Below are 18,742 nucleotides of genomic sequence, written 5' to 3'. Positions count from 1 at the left end.
AGCCACCCAGGCCCATATGCTGCTAGCCTGTTTATGGCAATAGTGCCTGCCAAAGTTATTGCTGAATGACATGGGAAAGCATCCTATCATCGAGGAAGAAATAAAGCTACCATCCCTAGACACCTTTGGGAGAGGATTTCAGGGTACCTCCATGGAACTTTCATCAAGCTCTCTCAGGATTCAATGGACATCCCTGTGTACATAAACTGCTCTGCACAGCCTCCTCAGCCTGACTCTAGAGCACAATGAAAGCAGATAGCAACTCTACCTCTTTGTTGTACCTCTGAATAAATTAATGAAAAGTCAATAGCTGTGTCCTACTAAGATGCGGGTGCCAACACTGTAATGGGAAATTTACTTATACACTTAACCAAGGTTCTCTCTCATTTCAGGCTTGCCTGTGGTTGACTGCAGGGACTGACTGGAATCAAAAATAGATCCTGGCTCTTGGCACAGCTGGGATCCCCCCACCCCCAGTCACTGTCCCACAGTCATCCTCCTCGCTGTTCATGGTAGGGGCCTGTGACCCTGGTTCCTCAGAGGTATCCAGGATAGTCTGTGGGGTGGTGGTGGGATCTTTGCCAAGTGGCAGGTCTGCAGCTTGGCACCAGATTGATCGATGGCCTCCCAGGCCTTCTGGTACTTTTGCCACGCTCCTAGGCTTTCACACAGCACTGCTGCTGGTCCTTGTCATAATACTTCTCCTGCATACTCTGAGCAATCTGCTCACAGATGTTGATGTTTCTACAGCTGGTTCAGCGCTGCCCCTAGACAGCCTATTTTCCCCACAGGCCCAGGAGAACCAATTTCTGTCTATTCCAAGCCAGAGCAGGTCTAGAGCATGCAGCTGGCAGGATCAGCTAGGCAGTTACATAAAACAGTGGAGAGTAGATAGAGGTGTGCTGAGCAAGATGGACAACCAAGAAAAGCCATTTCAAAAATGTGAAGGGATTTTAAGGGGGGAGGCTTCTGGTTCATGTGACCCCGGGCAATGGAGTTCACAACTGTGACCAGGTCTGTCAAGCATTGTGGGACAGCTGCTGGAAGACTGTTGGGGTTGACAAAAAAACAATGCATCTACACTCATGCAGCAATAATCCGTGTATGTCAACTATGGCTCAATGCCATGCAGGGAGCTGGTGTTACTATGTCGACATAACAAGGTACTTATATCAGTGGGAGAGAAATTTAAGTGTAGTCGTGCGCACAACTAGGTCGATGCAAGGCAGCTTATTTTGACCTAACTTTGTAGTGTAGACCAGGCCTTACAGACTGATCATTTCAACAGAAACTCAGCTAACATACTTTCACAAGTCCTTCTGCTTCCTAAGGTGCCAAAACCCATCTGTGCCAAGAATTCTCATCTGAGCTGCTAACGCCTCCTGGCAACTTCTATGAAGCAGCAGTCATTCACACATACAATTCCACAGCTGATTAAATGGACCTTGCCTCAAATTTTAGGTTCAGCTGGCTGAAACGTATACAGGGCTTACCTACAATGGATCATATTGCATATTCTCCTACACTGTCTTTAGTGCCCATTTCTTCTTGCCTCTCTGCCCATCCAACTCTTCCTCACCCTTCCCCACCAGCTATAATGAGGGCAGAGTGGCGTTACATAATAGGCATCATTAAGCCCTGAAGGGAATTTGCCATCCAGAAGTAGTATGAAACACTGTCAAGAATGTGCTCAGTTCCCACAAAAATTAACTTGACATTTAAGTGATCTTTCCTTCTTTGCAAAACACATTTAGCTTCCATGAGGGAGAAACCTATAAATATGTAACCTGCACTAGGACAGGTACATTTCACCAAGTAATGTTAAAGTATAGAAATTACTGTTATTTTTGTATCATGGTTCTTACTGCAACAGCTGCTACCATGGCAGGCCACGTGTGTTGGTAACTGCTCTTAACATTAGAGCCTGTTTATTGGAGAAAGGCACATACCCTCACCCGATCTCTTGAATGCAGAAAAGAGCCCTAAAGTTTTTTTGTTTTTTTTTTTAAATAAATAAACTTTATAAGTTTCAGAGTAACAGCCGTGTTAGTCTGTATTCGCAAAAAGAAAAGGAGTACTTGTGGCACCTTAGAGACTAACCAATTTATTTGAGCATGAGCTTTCGTGAGCTCACGAAAGCTCATGCTCAAATAAATTGGTTAGTCTCTAAGGTGCCACAAGTACTCCTTTTCTTTTTATAAGTTTGTTAGCATTAGAATTTTAACTCTTAACATGCGTTTCAGGGAGCAACACTGCTAGTCAAAGTTCTGACCATCAACAAATTCTCTACATCCTGGGGCAGAGGTATGGCATACGCAAACCAGCCTGACACTCCATCATCATCACCCTCATCTGTCTCCTTGATGGTAACATATCTGCAAGGGAGAAACAGCTAGTCTCAAGATACTCAGATCTGCAGGGTCTACTTTCAGCAGCACGTTGGACCTGTAATATAGCAGGCGCAGTTAGAGCAGAGGATAGGATCTCATTGGCACTGCTCACCTCATCTATGTTTCTGAGCCATTTGCTGATGTTTTCAAAGCTTTTGCCATTAGTGATGTCATACACTAGCATAATTCCCATGGCGCCTCTGTAGTAAGAGGTGGTGATGGTGTGAAATCGCTCCTGTCCTGCTGTGTCCCTGTGAATAGCAAGCAAAATAGTCAGTATTTAAAACCCAAAATGTGTATACATTAGAGGCACATTCTAGATAAGAGTGGGGACATCTATGTTAGACAAACAGAGATAAGAACTAAAGCACATTTATTGCCATATCTGAAATGGCATGGAAACCTGCAGAATTTTCAGTGACATTCATTGGTTGGTATGGTTTAGGACCCATTTAGGCAAATTCAAACCCCCCCCCCCCCACACACACACACACACACTCCCTTCCGCAGAGGCAGCCACATGTCCAGCAGTCTTATCAGAAAGAAGTGTGGCACAAAGACAGAAGAAATGCCTTGAAGTTCACAAGAGGACAGCAAGACTGGATTTAAAAAAAACCAAAACGTTTTTTCCCATGCCACTAAGCTAGCCACAAAGTTCATTAAAAGAACCAAAAGAAGACAAAAGACATGCAGGTACAGTTAAACAGCCCAAGAACCTAAAAGGCAGTAGCTGAAGTTACTAATGACCAGAATAGTAAGTTACACCAGTTATTTTCGTAGCTTATGATTTCAGACCATAATCAAATCTCTTTCCAAATCATACAAAAAAACCCACTGCTAACATTACATTTCTCGTTGGCTTTCACAACAATTGATCAACATAAAAGTTAGATCTGAATTATATAAAGTGAGGCATTAGCAGCAGCAGAGATTCTTGTAAGCTGTGTTGAGTAATTTAGTTCAAAAAATACAATAAAGACCTCTACGATTACAATACTGTGACCCGAAGAACCTCTTGATGCCAACTGGCAGTGTACAGAAATGCATAAGAGGGCTCCAGGGATCCCCTGGGCCTGGTATTTACATTCTAATTTGCCAAAGAGAGACATGTAAGGTTCCTACTGGAAACCACTGTCACACTGATCGTAATCTTTGCACAATGTAAGTACAGTTAATATGTAAGAAGGTGTGTGTAGGAAGGAAATTGTTCCTAAGGGTATGTCTACACTACAAAATTAGGTCGATTTTATAGAAGTCGATTTTTAGAATTCGATTGCGTATGTCCACGCTATGTGCACTAAGTCGGCAGAGTGCGTCCTCTCTCTGCTGCCCATTGGAATTCTGGGTTAAGCTCCCAATGCCTGATGGGGCAAAAACATTGTCGTGGGTGGTTTTGGGTACATGTCGTCAGGTCCCCCTCCCTCCGTGAAAGCAACAGCAGACAATTGTTTTGCGCCTTTTCTCCCGGGGTCCCGCTGCTGGTCTGGGGCTCCATCCACTGGCTCCTGCCAGCCAGGGGCCCAGCCGGCAGCCCCGCTCAGCCTGCTGCCATACCACGGCAAGCATGGAGCCTGTTCAGCTCACCGTCACCGTACGTCTCCTGGGTGCTGCTGGCAGACGCAGTACTGCATTGCTACACAGCAGCAGCTCCTTGCCTTCATGGCAGACTGTACAGTAGGACTGATAGCTGTTGTACGTCTCCTGGGTGCTCCTGGCAGACATTGGTGAGGTCGATCAGGGGCACCAGGACAGACATGGCTATCCCTCCTCTTAGACCACCAAATGGGAGTGACTCCAGGTCATTCTCTTCTTTAAGCTTTGTCTCATGGAGATTCAGTCCTGCCTGGAATATCACGCGAGCTGGAGGCTTCTGCCTCAGGCTGCTCTCCCAGCCAGCAGCACCACATGGTCACACCTATCCCAGCCTGCCCCTTGCTCCCATGGCTCATGAAGCCTGGACAGTAGTAAGGAGCAGTTCAACTTGTGGAATGACAAATCCTAAACGAAGGATTGCTCTCTATGGGCCACGTTAAGATTATTTCAGAGTCCTAGATAGAATTTAGTCCCTATAAAAGGCTTCATGAAAATTTTCCCCTGCCCCTAACAAAAATGTTAATTTATCAGAGCTGCTGACAGTGTAAGGAACCCGGGACTATAACTTAGAGAGACCTTCCATATTATTTAACTCCTAATTGATATAATTCAAAGTAAAGTTTCACAGCGTGGTCTGTTCTAAGACTAAAATGCAGGAGGGGAGTCAGAGACAAACAGGTTTCAGAGTAACAGCCGTGTTAGTCTGTATTCGCAAAAAGAAAAGGAGTACTTGTGGCACCTTAGAGACTAACCAATTTATTTGAGCATAAGCTTTCGTGCTCACTTCATCGGATGCATACTGTGGAAAGTGTAGATCTTTTTATACACACAAAGCATGAAAAAATACCTCCCCCCACTCCACTCTCCTGCTGGTAACAGCTTATCTAAAGTGACTACTCGCCTTACAATGTGTATGATAATCAAGGAGAGTAGTCACTTTAGATAAGCTGTTACCAGCAGGAGAGTGGAGTGGGGGGAGGTATTTTTTCATGCTTTGTGTGTATAAAAAGATCTACACTTTCCACAGTATGCATCCGATGAAGTTAGCTGTAGCTCACGAAAGCTTATGCTTAAATAAATTGGTTAGTCTCTAAGGTGCCACAAGTACTCCTTTTCTTTTTAGAGAAAGAAACAGTGACCTGTTTCCGCCTGGTTTTGAACTGGGGACCTTTCGCGTGTTAGGCAAACGTGATAGCCACTACACTACAGAAACCCAACTTGAACGGGGCTTTTCTTTTGCCTCAGTCTTTGCCGAATACACCGGAATGTTTTCTCTAGCTACAGAAGCTACCTAATGCAATGTCTATATCTATGGCCCTCCTGCTCACAAAGCAGTCATGCCCCTGCCCAAGGCTGACACAGTGCAGAGTTCATGTGACAGCAACCTGGCTCGGGCAGGATCACTAGCGAGGCATAATACTTTTGCTGGTAAGCAAACACAGCAATTCTTTCCTGCCCTCTGACACTGAATGCCTCCATGCATTAAATTGTGCCCTATCAGTGCAGGAGGACTGCATGAGCTCTGAAAACATGTCATCGCGAGTGCGTTTTTTTCGCCTTCTAATCCGCGATAACCTCAGGGATGGAGATGATAGGGGGAGCGTAGAAATGTTCTATGCTCTACGATTTTGGGGGGACTGCATGGACACCTGTGCTGCTGAGTTCACCATGCTGACCAAACAGGAAATTAAATTCAAAAGTTCCCGGGGTTTTTCCTGTGTACCTGGCTAGTGCATCGGAGTTCAAAGTGCTGTCCAGAGCAGTCACAATGGAGCACTCTGGGATAGCTCCTGGAGGCCAATACCATCGAATTGCATCCACACTACCCCAAATTTGACCCGGCGATGTTGATTTTAGCGCTAATCCCCTCATTGGGGAGGAGTACAGAAATAGATTTTAAAAGCTTTAACGCTGCTAAATTCGACTGAAACTCGTACTGTAGACGAGGGCTAAGGCCTTGTAGCCAATAGCAGATCACTCAGCATGATGCCTTAAGTCAGAGTCCACCAGACAGGAAATGGGAGACATTTATCTCCCATTGTAAGAGACAAAATGATCAGCCAGGGAGTCTATTTGCATACTGAGTCAAACACTAAATGAAGAGATTGGGGAGACTTCAGGTGGGAAATCAGCAGGAAGAGGTGGGTGGGGGGAATGGGGAACAGACTCTGTTTTAGAGGTGAAGAACAAAGCATTGGTCTGGTACATCTAGGAGTGCAAAAAGACATCCTGGAACTCTTCATGGGGGGGCGGGGGGGAGGAGGGGAAAGGAAGCTGCCAGCTGGCTGGGATTCATGAAAGGGTCTCAGCCATCCTGGTTGAAAAATAAGACTCTGGGGTCAGCTGTTCCTTACTCGATAAGACAGTATCTTGTTAGTTGTGTTTAGGCTCTACAATGAGTGTTATGTTTTTATATGTAAACCTTTATTTCCAATATTTCTGTTTTCTATCATATGTATCACTACTCTGTAAAATAAACTTAATTGCTTTCTCTATAAATAGATTTAAGACCTGTGTTCTGAGATTTAACTAGTAAGCTGTAGTGTACTGTTCCTTTGGGAATAGTGGGTCTGGTAATTCTGTGAGCGTCTAGTGGATATGGGGTTGGGCACCACAGGGGGCAAAGGATGTGGGGTTGGAGAGTGCCAACTGCTAACGTGCATGAGGGACAGTGGAGCTGGGGTGGGCTGAGAAGGGAGTGCTTGTGTTGTCTGTGGCTGGGAGAATAGGGGAGCTGACACCTGGCAAGCGCAGACAACACTTGCTCATCCTCAGGGCAGGTGGTAGCGAGGTACCTCACAACCATGGGTACCCCTAGGAAGCATCACAAATACAGAATCTGTGAACTAGAAAAACAATGTTCCTTAAAGATTTCCAAATCTCGATAAGAACTTGAATACTGATAAAACCAGTCAGTCTGACAAGACAATATAGTTCAAGAAACGAAGCAGAGTCACCACCTGTGGATGAAATGATCCATTCAGCATAGAATAATTGTCAATTGATGACAATGACTAACCAGTTAACCAAGCTGCAATGAAAAGACCCTCCTTTCCCCTAAGCAGTTACAAGGTAATGATCATGCAGGTAATGGTTCAACATGCCAAGTCAAGGAGTTAAATTTAAGGATTTAAGTCTTTTTTTTTTTTTTTTTTTTTTTAGAAGTGGTATTCAAGTCAGGTTGAGGTTCTGTAAAAGCCAAATAGAAATTCTGCGCTTTCAATTTCTAATGAACTAAATTATAAACACTAGGGGGCTGGTTTGTTTCAACATCACTACTAACAGAGTTTGACTTCTCCAAAACTGTTATAGGTAAAATATTGACAATTAAGGCCCTGATCTTACAAACTTACATGAACAGTCTTATTGACTTTAATGGGACTTCTCATGCATTTAAAGTTAAAACCACATTTGAGGAATTTTTGTTCTGAAGCAACAAAAACTGACACCAAATTTTAGTCCCTAATGCTGCAGTGTTAACGGAAAGTTTAACTTTTCAGTACGTTATTAGTGCAAACTCTTACATGTGTTAAAATTTTTTTAACAGAAGCTTAAAGTTATGCTCCTAAACTCTTAAGCATTTAAGAGGTGGGATTTTTCAAGGGCACTTAAGTGACTTTGCAGCACAAGCCCCACTGACTTTTGGATAAAACTATTTATAGTTATAGAAATTTGTGAAGGGATATTAAGCCTCATGCTTCAAGGCATTAGCCTCTCTTAAGGTATGTCTTCTCAGCTGTTATCTGAGCTCTTATCCAGGGTTTAGTCCAACTCCCCCCACGCCCCCATCCAAATAGACTTCTGACCTAGATTTGGAGGTGCTTTAAGCTCAGCCTAGCTTATGTGACTGGAGGTATAGGTTAGAACTCAGGCTTGGGGTTTAACTTAGGTTGGAACCTGCCCACTTTTTACTTGTCTCCTGATTGCAAAGTTGCCTGGGTGCTGATGTTCCTCCAATGTGCTTCCCACAATTTCATCTGGAGGGCAGACAACTGGTTGGGAAAGAATCCCAGTGTCTCAATACAAAAAAAACAAACAAACACACACATTGGATATGCCCCCAGACACACAAGTGAGAATGCAGAAACAGTAACATGGCCAGGGCTTTATTGTGGAGATGCTTGCACCCAAGCTACGCTAACATGGGTATCAAATCCCATGGTTAACTATCCAGTAAAGAAATCCTCAGAGGCCATCTAATCTGCCCTCCACATTACCCCACATGTTCCTGCTATGGGGTTCTTACAGCTTCTTATGAAGCATTTGGTGCTGACCACTCAGACATTTTAACTTTTCTTGTCCTGGAGGAAGTTCAATATAGCTGTAGGTGCCACTTCCTGCAAGTAAAGCATGGGCTATTTGCAATGAGAACACAATGGAGGATCTAAACTTTTCTTTCAGCATAGACAAACATTTTATATGTGAAGCTTAGTAGAAAAAAGTTTAAGTAAAATCTGAAAATTCTAACTGGAAGCTATAGAAAAAAAACAGAAAAACATCCAAGTTTAGCAACAGAAAACTGCATTCACGAGTTTTGAAAAAGCTGGCCGAGAGGCTTGCTGGACAATTAATGATGATTTTCAATAAGTGTTTGAATACCAGGGAAGTTCCTGAAGAGTGGAAGAAAGCTAAGCTGTGCCAATACTTAAAAAGGGTAAACAAGCTGACCTGGGTAATTATAAGCCTATCAATTTGACATTAGTCCCAAGCAAGGTAATGGAGTGGCTCATATGGGACTTGATTAATGAAGAATTAAAGGAGAGCAATATAATTAATGCCAGTCAAGATGGGCTGATGGAAAATTGATCCTAAACTGATTTTTTTTTTAAAAAAATGAGATTACAAGTTTGGATGATAACGGTAATAGCACGGATGTGATCTAACAGATTTCTGTAAGGTGTCTGACTTGGTATTGCACATTTTGATTAAAAATCAGAATATATAAAATTAGCATAGCATACATGAAACAGATTAAAAGCTGGCTAAAGGAGAGTCAAAATGTAACTGTAAACTAGGAGTCATTGATTTGGGATGTTTCCAGTAGGGTTCTGCAGAGATCAGTTTTTGGCCCTACACTATTTAACATTATCAATGATCTGGAAGAAAACCAAATCAATAAAGTTTGTAGATGATACAAAAGTTAGGGGAGTGTTAAATAATGGAGGACGAATCACAGATACAGAGCAATCTGGATCGCTTGATAAATGGGACTCAACCAAACTATACATTTTAATAAAGCTAAATGTACAAATCTAGGAACAAAGAACATAGGCCATACTTACACAATGATGAGGGACTCTATCCTAGGAAGCAGTGATTCTGAAAGATTTGGGGTGTAGTGGTGGATAATTAGCTGAAAATGAGCTTCTAGTGCTATACATTGGCCAAAAAGGGTTAACATATTCCTGGTATGCATAAATGAGAGTAGTGCATAGGAATAAGGAGGTTATATTATCTCTGTATTTGGCACTGGTCTGACCTCTAATGGAATACTGTGTCCATTTCTGGTGATCACAATTCAAGGAGGATTCTGATAATTGGAAAGGATTCAAAGAAGAGTCATGAGAATGATTAAAAGATTAGAAAAACATGCCTTATATAGCAAGAGACACAAGGAGCTCAATCTATTTAGCTGAACAAAGTAGTTAGGGATATTTGACCAGTCTATAAGTACTTATAGAGAGAACAAATATTTGATAATTGGCTCTTCAATCTAGGAGACTAAAGGTAAAACAATCTAATGCCTAGACAAATTCAGGCTGCATTTAAGGCATAAATTTTGAATAGTAGAAGTAACTATCCACTGGAACAATTTACCAAGACTTATGTTGGATTCTTCACCACTTGCATTTTTAAATCAAGACTGGATTTTTAAGAGATGTTCTAGGAATTATTTTGGGGAAGTTCTATGGCTGTGTTATACAGAAGGTCAGCTAAGAGGATCACAGTGATCTCTTCTGGCCTGGAATCAATGAAAACAAAAAAACAAACAAAAAGAAAACCTATGAAACAGGGCAAAATTAAAGAACTAGTAACATGTATATAAAACTGGTTTAAATTAAAGAATGAGTATCAACTGATTTTTATAAAGACTAAATTATGGTGGTTAAAATCATTTATTAGGGCTGTCAATTAAAAAAATAATTGTAATTAATCATGAGATTTAAAAAAATACTCAATATTAATCGCAGTTTTAATCGCACTGTTAAACAATAGAATACCAATTTAAAATTATAAATATTTGTGGAAGTTTTTCTACATTTTCAAATATATTGATTTCAATTACAACACAGAATACAAAGTGTATGGTGTTCACTTAATATTATTTTTTTATTAAAAATTACATAGGCCGCTGAATTTTGTTTCATAAAATCTGGTTTTTCTTCATCTGGATTTTTCAGAAAAAAACATGGGTTTTCAAGATGGGAGAAAATCCTGCTCCAGATGATTACTTGGATCAAGATCCCTTGGTTGTTTCCATCTTATTTTACAAAAATGTACAATATTGATACTCCACAACCCCTTTGGTTGTATTTAACTTTAATAGAGGTAGTTTTTCTGACTTTTTTTTTAAATTAAGATTCCATATTCCCCTTTTCCTCTCCATCAGAGTATACAGCAGATGTGCAATTTTCAGGCGATTTGAGTAATTTCATTCCACTGGTTGAAGGCACAAGCCTATATTTTCCCAAACTTATTTTAACAAACTCATTCTTAAAAAAAAAAGTGATGTTCTATAAGAAAGTCGAAAATCTGCTTCTACTTGGGGGTTAGTGCTGCCACTAGCAAGTGCTCTGGCCAACTGAGTCACTAAGTAGCATTCTTTAAAAAACTGCTTCCTGCCTGATGAAACATCTTTCTTATCACAAAAGGGTTGTCATTGTTAGTGGAAGACATGAAAGCCAAGACCTACAGCAAGTGGTCATATCTTATTTCAACTCTTAATACAGCATTATTTCATAGATTGCACTTAACAGAAACAAATTTTCAATCTAGTAGGAGTGGAAGGTACACAAATGCTAAATGTCTTCTATCTCCCTAATAAAGATGCTCATCTGTGCAACTGATCCCCCTTTCTCCCTCCAATCAGCCTCTCCTCTGACCCTGAGGTGTTCCATTGGAGAAGTGAAGCTAAGGCCTGGTCTATAGTTTTTGTACTGATGCAATTATTCTGGTTAGGGGTGTGATTTTATCACTGTAGTTATACTGGTGCAACCCCTACTGGTATAAAAAAGTGCCTTAAACTGGCATAACTGCCCCCACATTAAGGGATTGCAGTGGTATAGTTAAAACAGTACAACTTGCGTTTAGATAAGTCACATTCCAGTGACTACATGCCCTGCTTAGCAGCTGTTGTGTTGGGAGTGGGACACAAGTCTGTAAATAATGTAACTAAGTACAGATAGGCGTTTAAATGCAGGATATGGCAATTAAATATAGTTGTGTTATATAAAGAGATTTCTCTCAGCCAAACGTATTACAGCAGCAATCACCACTGGTAGGAGATATATTAACCTGGAAAGAAACTAATTTTTATAGACAGCATCAAAACAAAGTCCTAAATAAAGCAGGGAATATCATGGGAACCCAATCCATTAAAAAAAATAGCTTATCCTTTGATTTTGATCCTTTCTTGTTGTGTCTTTTCAAATTAGATCATAAACCTTTTGAGGCAGGGACTGTGTGTTTGTACAATACTGTGACATTATTGACATTAACTGTGACTGTATAGATCATTGTTGCAACCAAAGTCCTATAGTTGCACCAAATCTTTTACAAAGGAGGTCAAGTAAGGTGTCTACAGAAAGGCTGTAATTTGCTGGTTATGATTATTCTGTCTGTATGTGTGTATCATTTTTGTATTTGAAGTTATGAATATTGGTTATGTACTTGTATCTCAGTGTGTTGATTGTAAGTGGCCTCAGTGAAGCATTTGGTCAGCTTCTTGAGAATGGGCACTTACTGAGAATAGTCCTATCAAGAAACACTTAACTGACAATGGACTTTGGGAGACGCCAATCCACATCTGAACTTTCCTGGGAAACTTCAAACGTAAAAAAATGGCATCAGCTTGCAAAAAGCTGAATCATTCATGGACACGTGACTTGCCCAGGTGGCTACAAACTCCATCTTGTTGCTGTGATTTTGCACAGAAGAACAAAGGGGTTTTTGCCCACAAGAGAGAATATAAAAGGCCCTGGAAACCGCTCCATTTTGTCTTTAGCTGACTCAAGAGATGGCCCCTCCACCCCAAAGAGATGCGTGAAAGAATGTGGAACAAAGGACTAACTACGGGGGTGAGAGGGATTGCTGGACCCAGGCCATAAACCACAATGTTGGTCTGAAAAGGATTGGGCCCAGACTAGGAAGGAGTCTAGTCTGTGAAAGAAGCTTATTGGGACATCTCTGAGGGTGAGATTTACCTGTATTCAGTTTCCTACTGTATTAGGCTTAGACTTGCATGTTTTTGTTTTACTTTGCTTGGTAATTTACTTTGTTCTGTGTGTTATTACTTGGAACCACTTAAATCCTACTTTTTATAATTAATAAAGTGACTTTTATTAATTAACCCAGAGTAAGTGATTAACACCTGGGGGAGCAAACAGCTGTGCATATCTCTACTGTGTTAGAGAGCGGACAATTTTTGAGTTTACCCTGTATAAGCTTTATACAGAGTAAAACAGATTAATTTGAGGTTTGGATCCCACTGGGAGCTGGGTGTCTGGGTTCACAAGACAGGAGCACTTGCTAAACAGTTTTCAGTTAAGTCTGCAGCTTTGGGGGCGTAGGTCAGACCCTGGGTCTGGGTTGCAGCAGATTAGCATATCTGGCTCAACAAGACAGGGTTCTGGAGGCCCAAACTGGCAGAGAAAACGGGCTCAGAGGTAGTCTCAGCACATCAGGTAACAGTCCCAAAGGGTCCCTGTGACTGAACCCGTCACAAATGTACAATACAGAGAGTCCAGTCCTGATTGGGACCTTTAGGTGCTATAGCAACTACAATTTATACTTACTAAGCAGTAACGTCTGCTGAAAGGACCCCTGGTTTTTAGTGAAAAATGGTACACAGTAAATTAAGTGCTCCTGGAACTCTGCTGCACACAAATCCATTGCAAGACAGTTTCAGTGTACTCAGCTTGCACAGGGTGGCGGGGGGATGGATCAGCAATTTGTATTACAGGGATCAAATCCACACAATTCTATAAAATTATTAGTTATACCCTTCAGGGCTGGCCAGTGTCTTGGGGTTTTGGGAAGCCATTATAGAAAGCTGTACCAGATAACATTGTTGCCAAACTGGAAGAGACCAAGCGAGAAGTTAACAGCCTCACACCTACTACAGATAAAAATCCTCCCCCACCCAGATGGGTTCTCCCCGTTCCCCTAAGCCCTTTCAGCCACCAAGATATTATCTAGTCCATAAGCCTGCCAGTGAAGAACTATTTTGTATATTTGTACTGTTAGTACAAATGAGACGTCAGTTTCTAGATCTAAGTGCTGTAAAAATACTGAGGCTAAATTCCTCAAGGCAGGGACTAAGTAGACAAGACAAAATAAGCGGTAGGGGAAATAGGCAGAGTTCAAGTGCTCAAAATTACACACCAGTCAGGGGCAGAGCTGGAAATAGAATCCAGCTCTTCCAAATCCCAGCACAGTGATCTAAGCCACTAAATCAGACTGCTTGGAGTTTTGTCCTGTCTTTTTTTAAAGATTTCTCTAGATCTAGGCTTTCCACCTCTGCAAATATTACATTCTTTCACCTCTTATCTGCCAAAAGGTTCCCCCCCCCCACTCCCCTCCAAGACATCCTGACTCTTTAAGAACAGTCATCCCATTACTTTGTTATATCCCCTCGTTCTATTTTTTTAAAGTGTAGCTGTCCCTTTCTAGAGGCTCTTCATTGTCAAGAGGGTTGACTCTGCAACAGCTTTTAGAACCTACTTCTTTAACTGAGACAACAAAAGCTCATGATTTTAGATCCAAAGATCCCCAGGGTGTAATCATAACCAGCATTCACAATTCTTTTCCTTAAGTCAATATCCTTGCCAAGGTTCCTTCCCCACTCTGAACTCTAGGGTACAGATGTGGGGACCTACATGAAAACCTCCTAAGCTTACTTTTACCAGCTTAGGTTAAAACTTCCCCAAGGTATGAACTATTTTACCCTTTGTCCTTGGACTTCCACTGCCACCACCAAACTTTATCTGGGTTTATTGGGAAAACGTTGTTTGGAAATGTCTTTCCCCCCCAAAATCCTCCCAACCCTTGCACCCCACTTCCTGGGGAAGGTTTGGTAAAAATCCTCACCAATTTGCGTAGGTGACCACAGACCCAAACCCTTGAATCTTAGAAAAATGAAAAAAGCATTCAGTTCTTGAAAAGAAACAGTAAAAAGAATCACCTCTGTAAAATCAGGATGGTAAATACCTTACAGGGTAATTAGATTCAAAACACAGAATCCCCCTAGGCAAAACTTTAAGTTACAAAAACACACACAGAGAGGAATATTCATTCTATTCAGCACAGCTTATTTTCTCAGCCATTTAAAGAAATCATAATCTAACGCATATTTAGCTAGATTTACTAAATTCTAAGACTCCATTCCTGTTCTGTCCCCAGCAAAAGCATCACACAGACAGACAGACCCTTTGTTTTTCTCCCTCCTCCCAGCTTTTGAAAGTATCTTGTCTCCTCATTGGTCATTTTGGTCAGGTGCCAGCGAGATTATCCTAGCTTCTTAACCCTTTACAGGTGAGAGGATTTTTCCTCTGGCCAGAAGGGATTTTAAAGGGGTTTACCCTTCCCTTTATATTTATGACAATCCTCAAGAACCTTATTTTTTGTTGCTCCACTCTAAGCTCCCTCCAGCCTATCTACAGTCAAGTGTCCAAAGATGAATGAAGTCTCATGAGCATAGAGGAACCACTTCATTACTCCCTGTAGATGCGTGAATGCACACAACCTAAAAAGTTTGGCTTTTATTGCATTACAATATTGAAAACCCATGGCTAGTCTGCAGGCCAACATTTCTGTGTCTCTTTCAGCATTACTGTTTCATAGTCTTCTCTCCCCTCAGTGAGTGTCTTGAATTTCCCCGTGATGTATTATCTGGCATTCTTTCAAGCTGCATTCCATTTTCTGTCCATAGTTTTTAATCTCATTAAGTCACCTTGATACTTCAGTTCACAACTCTTCCCCATTTTATTATCTGCAAACTTAAAGTCCTGTTTATACACTTTGCATTCATTAGATTCTGCTATAGTGATCAGCTTTAGAAATTGAAACTTTTTAGACACCTTCCCCTCCACAATATTCTTTTTATTGTTAGCTTGTTTTCCAACTCTTTCCAACCCAAGTGATAATGCCCTCACTGAAACCATTCATTTACATTTGCTTTTGACTAGAGATGCTCAAGTAATTCAACAGAGATTAGTGTTTCTTCATCCACTAGCTTTGTATTTCTATCTGAAAAGGCAATCAACTTTGCCTGGTATAATCTGTTCTTTATAACAACTGTTGCTTATTGCTAGTGACCCTGTTATCCTGTATATGTTCAGAGGTACTCCTAGAAAATAGACTTTTTTTTTAGACAAAATGCTGGAGAAGACATGGTGCGTACAAGGAGGTGGTAATGTTCAGGATACAAAGTACCTTAATTAGCAGGGTCATGTTTGCTGGGTTTACATATGGTGCAATAAATATTAAATGGACTGAATTTCTAGAAGTTCTTCCCAACATAGACACTTCCCTCTGTCTAGAACACAAGCAGCAGGCCAATACCTTGAACCTGAAAAGTGCTATGTGCCAACTTCAATCAAAATGATTATCTTTATAGCAACCCTATAAGGTAGATAACTGCTTTCACTTTGTCTCAGGAAATGCAAAGAAAAACGTACACTCCATACTTTGGTGCAAAGTCTGTTACAGCTTACACAGAAGTAGCAGACAGCAGCTGCGAAAAGGAAACAAGGTTCGCTCTAAAACAACGGTACACAGACAAAAATTCAGCAATGAATTAAAATGCCTCTGCTAAAGCAACAAGTGGAAGTGAAGTCTTAGGCTCCCTCCCTCTCCTCACCCATCTTACATGCATTAATCCTGCACGGTGCATCCGTTTTGACCCAGTCCGGAGTTGGTTAGGGCTGCGTCAGTTTCATATGTTTATGCTCTTGCTGAGAAAGTCCTTTGTCGTAGGAGCAATACAGGCATGGAGGGGAACATTAAAACAAGAATATGAAAGTAAAAGGCCATTACCCTGCTCTGCAGAATTACCAAATTCTTCTTGAGCCTGTACTACAGAGCGGGGAAGTGGGCAGATTAAATCGGAAGTTAGACAACCAAAGAGTGCACCTGGCTGAGAAAAGGGAGTCCAAGCAAACTGACCAGAGAAGGCTGCCCCTAGACCCCACATAAGCTATCATCTTTCTCCCATCCTATTTTTTAGGAGAGCGACTACATATGAAAGAACCATCAGTTAGGATCATAATAGAGGACAGGGGAAAGCTGCTTCCTGAGGAAGTGGGGTGGTTTTTTTAAAAAAAAAATATAGTTCACTTTACATGGGAGTTTGTATTAAAAAGTAAGCTCACCAGCCAATTAAGTATTTAGGCTTTCCATGTCTTATGGTAAGATATTGTGTAGGAGGCCAAACATAAAAATTATACAGACATCTTACAAATTCTTGGTGACGCAGACGTCTGCAGGTATTACCAGAATTACTGATTTATAGTGTCCCGAGTCATGGCCTTATTTGAGCTACACAAATTTAAGTTACAAAATACAAGCCAAGTCGGCATACTATAAACTAAACAGTTCATTGTTGAAGAATCAGTTTTAAACACTTCCCACAAAACCTTGGACTATCAGCAGTCCCAGTTTTCAAACATTCAGAGGAGAGCTGCCAATAACCTGTAAATGAAATGCAGCTACTGTCCCTATTGAAATGCATTACGCTTTTAACAAAATTAAGGTATAGTTTCCTTCAATATTTCAGAAAAGTAATACCAATTAGTACTGTGCAACTGTCCTAACCTGGGCAAAGTTTTAATCACTTCATCTTTCCGTTTCTAACTCTGCTGTCATATCCTTTAAGAAAATTCCAAAAACCTATTGATGAACCTCCATCACTGTATCAGAAATACACAATGCATTCATGACATAAACTCAAGATCGGGAAAGTACCTAGATGGGAATCTCTACTAATTTTAATGTTCTCCTCCCGTTTTCTGAAAAAAGTTTAAGCAACAATGCATATGGATAGTCACATAAGGCAATTCATCTTAACAGGACTGGAAAGCATTACGTAGTTTAGCAGAGCTAAACTATCTTAGGAACCATATCGTAATTATGTTGGCACTACAAGTTCTAAAATGTCACTTACCATATCTGAAGCTTGATCTTCTTTCCTTGTAATTCAACTGTTTTGATCTTGAAGTCTATACCTACAAAACAATAAAGGATAAAAGCTTTAGCAATACTTCTAAAAACAGTTCCACATTTGGACAGAGTTGTCAGAATTGCTCTAGGAAGAGGGAGCAGGTTTAACTAATGCGACAGGGAAGAGGAGAGGGCAATGGAGACTTTTCTACACTTGAGATCCACCAGTACCGCTTGACTAGTAGCTGCACTGGTAGGAGCTTCTTAATATATACAAGACCCCAGAGAATGGTCTAGCTATATCAATTTTAAAACGCTGCTTGAAGGTGGCATAACATTTTTTGAAGGTGATCAGCAAAGGATTTAAAAAGATTTGGCTTGTGCTTATAGTTTATGAAGGCAGACGGAGTTTTCATATTAGAAATATTCTGATTTTGCTGGAGAACTTCTGGGAGGTCTTGGGATGTTGGAGTTTTATAACACCTTAACTAAAATATCCAAGAAGTATTGCATTAAACAGAGGCTTCCTTTATTCAAAAGGCTAATAATTCAAGTCATGCAGGTGTTAAACAGCTTCTAAACAATAAAAGGAATTTTAGTCATTTGCACACTTTCACTCTTGTGAGATCACCATTTCACTAGTTCTGCAGGTTAATATCTAACCTAGTCAGAACCTGAGTTTCTAAAGTAAAACAGATCTGAAACTTTAAAACCAAGAGCTATTACATAAAATATCAAAGCTATAGAATAAAGACAAGCTTATTTTTCTTTGCTGGTCATATTCAAAGTAACCCACTTCTTTTTACAATTATAAGGCCTTCACATTTGTTACAAGGTTGGCCTAAAAAGCATCGTCTTGTCTAGACTACTGCTTTCACTGTTTGTTTAACTTACAGAATTCTCCACTGTAGTCTCTGGGCACTGACTAGTATTAGAAATATGGATGATTTAACTTTTGAAACTGTTGATACAAGTTATTATGTAGCACTGGATATTTATGTCACTGAAAAAAACAAAAGTACATCACAAAGTCATTTTGTACACATTCCACCGCAGTTATTCATTTTATATGACAAGCATATACTTCTGACTTTCAGCTAGTCACAATCCAATACAAGTGATCTCCTCTGGAATGGCTTTGGAAACCTGACATTGATTTAATGGAGCCTTGGGTAAAACACTTCTGTTAGGAATAGCACAGGTCATCTTCAGCAGTAAAGTGAGAAGAGTTTTGGGGGGGCAGTTTTGTTTTTCTTAAAATAGCAACTAGAACTGAAAACTGATTCACAGAGATTAAGTTATGGCAAAGGCATTAGTATTTGGAATTACACTTGGTTGTCAAAACTGACATGTTTGGCAGAGAAACCTAGTCACACTGAAAA

General features: G+C 40.7%; 1 protein-coding gene across 1 annotated transcript in view; it reads right to left on the bottom strand.

Moving 5' to 3' along the window:
- Nucleotides 1–18,742, bottom strand: part of RAB10 (RAB10, member RAS oncogene family) — a 74,823-nt gene that overhangs the window by 15,301 nt on the left and 40,780 nt on the right. Inside the window, exons 2-3 of the mRNA XM_073335491.2 lie at nt 17,365–17,425; nt 2,503–2,641 (exon numbers count right to left, since the gene is read on the bottom strand). Of these exons, the coding sequence (XP_073191592.1) occupies nt 2,503–2,641; nt 17,365–17,425 (200 nt within the window). The remainder of the gene's footprint in view (nt 1–2,502; nt 2,642–17,364; nt 17,426–18,742) is intronic.

Source organism: Lepidochelys kempii, chromosome 3 (assembly GCF_965140285.1).
Source record: "Lepidochelys kempii isolate rLepKem1 chromosome 3, rLepKem1.hap1, whole genome shotgun sequence".
In the NCBI taxonomy this organism is placed as follows: Eukaryota; Metazoa; Chordata; order Testudines; family Cheloniidae; genus Lepidochelys; species Lepidochelys kempii.
This window is presented reverse-complemented; position numbering and strand designations above follow the sequence as displayed.